The sequence below is a fragment of the Oncorhynchus mykiss genome, chromosome 4, assembly GCF_013265735.2.
Source record: "Oncorhynchus mykiss isolate Arlee chromosome 4, USDA_OmykA_1.1, whole genome shotgun sequence".
Classification (NCBI taxonomy): Eukaryota; Metazoa; Chordata; class Actinopteri; order Salmoniformes; family Salmonidae; genus Oncorhynchus; species Oncorhynchus mykiss.
This window is the reverse complement of record NC_048568.1, coordinates 43629659-43638054: the sequence shown is the minus strand read 5'-3', so window position 1 is coordinate 43638054 and position 8396 is coordinate 43629659. Positions and strand designations below refer to the sequence as shown.

General features: G+C 42.0%; 1 protein-coding gene across 1 annotated transcript; it reads left to right on the top strand.

Annotated features, from left to right (window-relative positions):
- The first annotated feature begins 4415 nt into the window (after window positions 1–4415).
- tcf21 (transcription factor 21) lies at window positions 4416–6654 on the top strand. Its single transcript, XM_021594837.2, has 2 exons — window positions 4416–5342; window positions 6167–6654. The coding sequence occupies exons 1-2, from the start codon at window positions 4899–4901 to the stop codon at window positions 6254–6256; spliced, it is 534 nt and encodes a 177-aa protein (XP_021450512.1). The 5' UTR covers window positions 4416–4898; the 3' UTR covers window positions 6257–6654.
- The last annotated feature ends 1742 nt before the right edge of the window (window positions 6655–8396 follow it).

The following is an 8396-nucleotide window of genomic DNA, read 5'->3' as shown; positions in this document are numbered from 1 at the left end:
TTGGTGACAAAACGGATTGCACTGTGATAGACTGCATCCAATTTGTTGAGTAGGGTATTGGAGGCTATTTTGTAAATTACATCGCCAAAGTCGAGGATTGGTAGGATGGTCAGTTTTACAAGGGTATGTTTGGCAGCATGAGTGAAGGATGCTTTGTTGCGAAATAGGAAGCCAATTCTAGATTTAACTTTGGATTGGAGATGTTTGATATGGGTCTGGAAGGAGAGTTTACAGTCTAACCAGACACCTAAGTATTTGTAGTTGTCCACGTATTCTAAGTCAGAGCCGTCCAGAGTAGTGATGTTGGACAGGCGGGTAGGTGCAGGTAGCGATCGGTTGAAGAGCATGCATTTAGTTTTACTTGTATTTAAGAGCAATTGGAGGCCACGGAAGGAGAGTTGTATGGCATTGAAGCTTGCCTGGAGGGTTGTTAACACAGTGTCCAAAGAAGGGCCGGAAGTATACAGAATGGTGTCGTCTGCGTAGAGGTGGATCAGAGACTCACCAGCAGCAAGTTCATACCTCAGAATGGTTGAGGTTAGGGTTAATGTTTGGGATGGGCTTCAAACAAACAGATCAAAAACTATTTTCTATCGCTGGATTCAAACATGCAACATTCAGAATCAGAGGCAGATGCTTACGGCCATCCGCAATCCCTGCCCATATCAACCTAGCAAAACCCCAAACCTGCTAGAAGGTAATGCTCATCGTTGCCCCTAGTAGCTGGTAGGGGCCTGAGGACACACACTTGGTGTGTTGTGAAATCTGTTATGAATGTGTATTATTATGTATTATTATAGTATTGTAATGTTTTTATAATGGTAAAACTGCCTTAATTTAAGGAAGAGTCAGCAGCTAAATAACAACAATAAATACAAAATAATTACAAATATGAATATTGACATCCTGAGGGACATGGACGAACGTTGAATACTGCAATGGACCTGGTGTGACCTGACTGTACACACCCACACACACACCCACACACACACACACACACACACACACACACACACACACACACACACACACACACACACACACACACACACCCACACACACCCACACACCCACACACACCCCCCCACACACACACACACACACACACACACACACACACACACACACACACACACACACACACCCACACACACACACACACACACACACCCCCCCCCCCCCCCCCCCCCACACACACACACACGCACGCACACACACACACACACACACACACACTCTAGAAGGTTTATTTATTTATTTGTCCTCTGGGTTTATTTATTTGTCCTCTGGGTTTATTTATTTGTCCTCTGGGTTTATCTATTTGATAGCTGCAAGAAGCACTCTGAGTAGTGTGTGTAGAATAATAGTGAAGACCTCAAAACTATGAAATAACACATATGGAATCATGTAGTAACCAAAAAAGTGTTAAACAAATCAAAATACATTATATATATTTGAAATATAGAATAGAATGTTTTATACATGAAGCTGGCTGAGAGAATGCCAACAACACAGAGTTACACATGGCATAAACAAGACTCCCCACTCATGAAGCTGGCTGAGAGAATGCCAAGAGTGCGCAAAGCTGTCATCAAGGCAAAGGGTGGCTACTTTGAAGAATCTACAATATAAAATATATTTGTGATTTGTTTAACACTTTTTTTTGGTTACTACATGATTCCATGTGTGATATTTCATAGTTTTGATGTCTTCACTATTATTGTACAATGTAGAAAATAGTACAAAAAAGAAAGAAAAACCCTTGATGTAGAGTAGATGAGTCCAAACTGTTGACTGATACTGTCTATTTACAAAAAACTCTATGGGAGGATTGAAAAGGATGCAGACAATTATATTGATGGAAGCTACAAACTATCTGCAGTATTAAAGCTGATCCACCCCCTAACAAAAAATGTGTAATAATACAACTAAAATAACATATTATGGTATATTTTCATAACTCAATACAGTGAGTGCACATTAGATATAAGGAAATTAAATTGCAATCCACCTCTCGCCACACACACACACACACACACTACATGACTGCTATTTCAGTCTGTCCCGGTGGATGTATCTAACTCAGAGGTGATCATCAATCTAACTAACTCTATTATTCAACACAGAGATTTTCAGCCCACCCACCAGACATTCCTTCCTCGCTCTCGCTCTATGACTCTCTCCCTCATTCCCACTCCCTCCATCTTTACCCCTCTCTCTCCCGCTCTTACCATCCCTCTCTCTCTCTCTCTCTCTCTCTCTCTCTCTCTCTCTCTCTCTCTCTCTCTCTCTCTCCCTCTTACCATCCGTCTCTCTCTCTTTCTCTCTCTCTCTCTCTCTCTCTCTCTCTCTCTCTCTCTCCCCCTAACATCCCTCTCTCTCTCTCTCTCTCTCTCCCCCTACCATCCCTCTCTCTCTCTCTCTCTCTCTCTCTCTCTCTCTCTCTCTCTCTCTCTCTCTCTCTCTCTCTGCTCTGTCTCGGCTCTGTCTCGGCTCTGTCTCTCACTCTCGATCTATCTATCTATCTATCTATCTATCTATCTATCTATCTATCTATCTATCTATCTATCTAATCCACTGTTCTCCGGGTGCCGAAGACGTGGATGTCGATAATTCTCTCTCTCAACTCCCTCTTTCCTTTTCTCTTCTTCTTCTTCTCTCTCAACTTCCTATTTTCTTTGCTCTTCTTCTCTCCTGCTTCCTGTATCATTCCCTGCTCCTCTTTTCTACCAACTGTTCTTTATCCCCTTCTCTCCATCATCATCTTCAACTGAATAACTACATCCCAAATGTAGTCAAAAGTAGTGCACTGTGTACAGAGGTTAGGGTGTCATTTGGGATGGCAATCATTGTCTATAGTGTGTGTTTTTATAGTTTAGCGGGTTGTTATGTGTTTACATATCTCAGAGGTTACATGGTGGAGCTGTTTGGTTGCACAGTGGAAGACCGGGGTTAGAGGTCAGAGGTCACAGCGGAACACAGGGGTTAGAGGTCAAATCCCTAGAGACACACCACTTTTCCTCATACACACACCTCTGCTGTAACACACACGGATCCACGCAAACACACACACACACACACACACACACACACACACACACACAATTTCAACAAAATCCTTGAACAAAATCAACAACAGCAACAACAAAAAAATTGCAACAGTATTAATAAATATAGATATGTTGAGAGGATGAGAGACTTCAGTTCATGAAGAATGGACAGTGAATGATGCCCGAGGTCGCAGCCTTCCTGCACGTTGAGTTCTACCCATCATTAGTCTGGTTTAAGTTCGACTCCACATGCTCTTAGTCCCCCACTTATCCGGCGGCCCATAATGCCTGTTGTTTTGTCTCCATCGGTAGAGGATTTTTGGGGGGAATCGGTGTGGAATGATGTCTGAGGCCGAACAGGGATTCGTGGGTTCCGGGGATCCCCCGGTATCTATTACATCCAAGGGACAGAAGGCGCCAGCGCGCGCCATCTGAGACCCCCCCCCCCCCCCCTCCCCTCCCCACGAGACCTCCCTGTCCTTGTTCTTCTTTCTCAGTCAGTGGTGATGAAAAGTCGCGAGGTTCTCCCTAAAATCGGTGGATGAAATGCCGTCCGATTCCCGGCACTACTTTGAACCAGGGCTCGGACGCATCCATAATCTGACATTATTATCTATTATCAATCTATTAGAGTACATGTAACGCTGTTGTGGAATGTAATGTAGACTACATATATGATCAGTAAGCAGAAAACACCTGCTGTAGGGCTATACAAGGGACATTTAGAAACCGTGCATCGTTGTCCATAATGCAGGCATATGATCTTAAATGTAGCAATTGGCTACTTGTATAGTCTAATAATTATAATAATAATACTAATAATAATAATAATAATAATACATTCAAAGTTAGCAAACTTTTAATTTCAATTCAGGGTTATCGAAATGGCCTATTTTCCTATTTTAAAGTAAGCGGGAAATAAGACAATAATTAATGATGATGTAACATGCATCGAATTTTTTTTTTAACAATTTCTAGATTAATTTATGGTCCACAGTAGATCCATATTGCAGTGGATATTTATTTTATAAACAGCCGAAGCATTTAAAAAATGTCTTAGGTCACAAAAAAATGTATACTGTGTTTCGTTGAATAGCATTCACGTAGAGACTATAGCCTAAAAGTATCCTATATTTCTACTCATTAGTTCATTATTTCATAGTTAAAAATCATAATAATGTAGGCCCACGGTTAGGCTATCGGCGAAATATATTGTATTAAACATCCCAATGGATAACGTTCAGTGATATCATTCTGGGAAGTTTATATCTCTTAGTGCTGAAATAGCAAGTCATCGGTAAGGTATGAGTATTGAACTATAAAGAACACGTGTTGATGCCGTCTCGTGTATCGGCTGCAGTGGGTCGTATGTTCAAATCTGCAGCACGGGTCTTTGTCCGGTGTTTTTACACGGATAGAAAAAAAAGACATATTTGCTTCTTGCCGTCGGCGGTTTCTAAGAACTGTCCAAAACTAACTCATTATTACGTGTTCAGCTAATACACTAGGACTATAGCATCCACTTGTAAAACTGTGTGTTTTGAACTGTGTGGAATTGTTCATCCATCACTCATGGGACCGGTCCTCCCTTCCGCCGTGACTCGCCTAGCCTCGCGGTTACGCCCCCCGGTCACAGAGATAAATGGTCAGTTTCGTAAGGGCGCATGCTTACAGTTAACTCCACATCCTCCGGTCCGTAATTCCGCTTCATGAACAGCCTGGGTCTCGAGGAGTAGGAAGACACACCGGGCAGCTCGCTCACCTCAGTCTCTAATCCGTCCTCGACGGTCCGTCCCGTGTCACACATGTTCTGCTGAGGACGCGCTCCCCAACCGACAAAAACCGACCATGTCTACCGGGTCGCTTAGCGACGTTGACGACGAGCTCCTGGACGGGATCCTGAAGTTCGGCTCCTCCGGTAAAGACTCCGGTACGTCGAACGAGAGCACCGGGGACAGTTCGAACTGCGAAGGCGGCTCGGCCAACGACAAAACTGCCCGGGGAAAGAAACGGAAAACAGGGTCCGGTAGGAAAACCGCGCTGAACGGCGTGGCGCACGATGGGGGCGGCAAGCAGCCGCAGAGGAACGCGGCCAACGCACGGGAGAGGGCAAGGATGCGCGTGCTATCCAAAGCGTTTTCCCGTTTGAAGACGACTTTACCGTGGGTCCCGCCGGACACCAAGCTCTCCAAACTGGACACACTTCGCCTCGCCTCGAGCTACATAGCCCATCTACGGCAGATCCTCGCCAACGACAAATACGAGAACGGATTTATCCACCCGGTGAACCTGGTGAGAGACACCTCAAATTAAAATCAATCACATTTATTTTATACCCTCGTTTTAATTATTTTAATTAAATCTAGTCCTAACCCTTGTTTATATCAGCAATTTTCGCAAAGCGCTATAGAGATAGGTTGTTCAACCTAAACCCCAAAGAGCTTTCAGAGCAGAAGCTAATTTAACTAATACAGTGGCCAGGAGAAACTCCCCGAGCGTTGATATAACATAAAGAGTCTCAGAGAGACAGGAAGTCTACTAATAGTCGAGCTTGATACAATTAAAAGTGATCCGAAATTCTCGTCGTGAATCGGAGAATTCTTTCTGTATGGCCATCACTCTGTTTGGATGGTCCTATAACGGATTATGGGTGTTTATTGTTAACCCAATGGACTATATCATTCACACAATAACTGATCAATACTATTACCCCAATTCATAATTTCCCCAACAAGGCTTCTGTTTTTTAATGGTTGTTCCGTGTTGTTTTAAACACTTCATCATTAGCATATCCATGTTATAGGTTCAGTAGGTAGAGGAAAACATATATATTATATATATATTTATTTATTTATTCAATTACGCCTATTATTATGATGTTTACAAGTTAGGTTTAACTTGAAAGATGTCAAGGATAAAAAAATAAACCTTATGTTTTGTGTGAAGTTGATTTCTTGACCCAGTCTAAAAATGGATAGGCTAATGAGGATGAGGTTTGAAAAAACCCTATTGTGTGTTAAATTAATACATTTGGCTTTTTTAAAATATTGTTATAACATTGTTGTTGTAATACGCGGTGAGTTGATTTGTGATTTCCTCTCTTTCTCTCTCTCCAGACGTGGCCCTTCATGGTCGCCGGGAAACCGGAGAATGATTTGAAAGAGATGCTCAACACCACCCGGTTGTGTGGAACAACCGCCTCATGATGTAACGGATGGACATGACATGAACATTAACCGTCAAAGGATGGACATGATACATTTTTTTTGAATTTTTCAGATGGACAGAAATGCACGTCATCTCTCCTAAACCAAATAATGAGTGGGAATACCGGGAGAGCGCACGCTCTCTCACGCGTTCCGATACAGAGAAGCTGATTTTATATTTAAATTGTTCACATGTTGCCTTTGCTGGTTCGAGGACATATTGTGTTTTGTATACGTTTTTATAATCTTAAAAATGCTTAAAAAAAAAAAACTTTGTCACACGAGTATTTGTTTTACAGGTGATGTTGTCAGTCGCCGCGTTGGAAGTGCACATGAAAAATGTCTCAATATCCTATCTGAATAGTCAGATTTTATACGAATAAAATGTATTCATCGCATCATTTTCTTCCCCAATGTGCATTGTGTTGAAGTTGGACTAAGAGGAATTTAAATTCTACAGGGCACTGTTTTGTTGTTACTGTAGGCTATAAGGCTATTTTCCTGCTAACCCAATAACCCCTGGTTATTACCGATCCCTCAAAATCACAGCACACAACTCTAGAAACGAGCACCGGGGGAGAAAAAAAATCTAAGTGTCCACAGGTCCAGGTTTATTTGTTTTCCTCTATCTCCTAAAGTAAACAATGGATAAAGCCTACTAGACTATCTCGTTAAAAAAATATATAAATATATGGTTTGCGCCTTGGTTAGGGCCTGTGTTTCATTTATACAATTATTCCACGGTGGTTTTCTTCCTTTTGACGTGAATAAATATCGGTAAAAGCGTCGCAAGAGAATAGGTATGTAGGTTGGAAGGTCAACCTTTTTGAAAGTAGCAAAATGTGCGCGCGGCGCTTAATCAGGTTGCAGACGCCTTGTTTAATTCACGCGGGTTAATGACAGTACTGTTTACACACGGAAGACAGATATTTATGCAGCTAGCAGCTCACCCTGGCGCGTTAGGCAGGGAGGATAAACCCGGTCTGGGACAGCCCGGTGTCACTATGCAACACACACACACACACACACACACACACACACACGCACACACACACACACACACACACACACACACACACACACACACACACACACACACACACACACACACACACACACACACACACACACACACACACACAAGCTCCTTGTCACTATATAGCTATATTGTTCAACAGCTGCAAACTCAGAGATTATTAGAGGAGAGGAGAGGAGAGGAGAGGAGAGGAGAGGAGAGGAGAGGAGAGGAGAGGAGAGGAGAGGAGAGGAGAGGAGAGGAGAGGAAAGAGAAGACAAGAGGAGAGGAGAGGAGAGGAGAGGAGAGGAGAGGAGAGAAGAGAAGAGCATGGTGTAATAACAAGCCCCCACATCCATCTATTAGTGTCATGTTATTGTAGCCATCCACAGGCGGGATGACCCACACATAGCCTCGCTGGGACAGATTGTATACAGTTGCCTGCTGAAAGTATTCACATCAATTATACTTTTTAGACATTTTGTTGTGTTACAAAGTGGAATTAAAATAGATTTAAACTGTAATATTATTTTGTTGTCAACAATTGACTAAAATATATTATGTAATGTCAAAATGGAATATATATATTTTTGACATGTATTTTTTTAATATTGGAAAATAAAAACACAAATATATTTGGATTAAACAAATTATTAAATCGCCTGAGTCAATACATGTTAAAATCACTTTTGTCAGTGATTACAGCTTACAGTGTCTCTGGGTAAGTCTCGAAAGAGCTTTGCACGCCTGGATTGTACAATGTTTACCCATTATTCTTTTTTAAATTCTTCAAGTTCTGTCAAGTTGGTTGTTGATCATTTCTAGACGGCCATTTTGAAGTCTTGTCAGAGATTCTCAAGCCGACTTAAATCAAAACCGTAACACTCAGGAACATTCAATTTCGTTTTAATGTATATTTGAGCTTGAGTTTTAGATTATTGTCCTGCTGAAACATGGATCTGTCTGGTGGATAGTAGACTGAACCAGGTTTTTATTCTGGGACTTTGTGAGTGCTAAGCTCTATTCCTTTTCTATTTTATCCTAAAAAAAAAAAAACTCCTGAGTCCCTACTGATGACAAGCATACCCATAACATGATGCAGCCACCACCATGCTTGAACATATG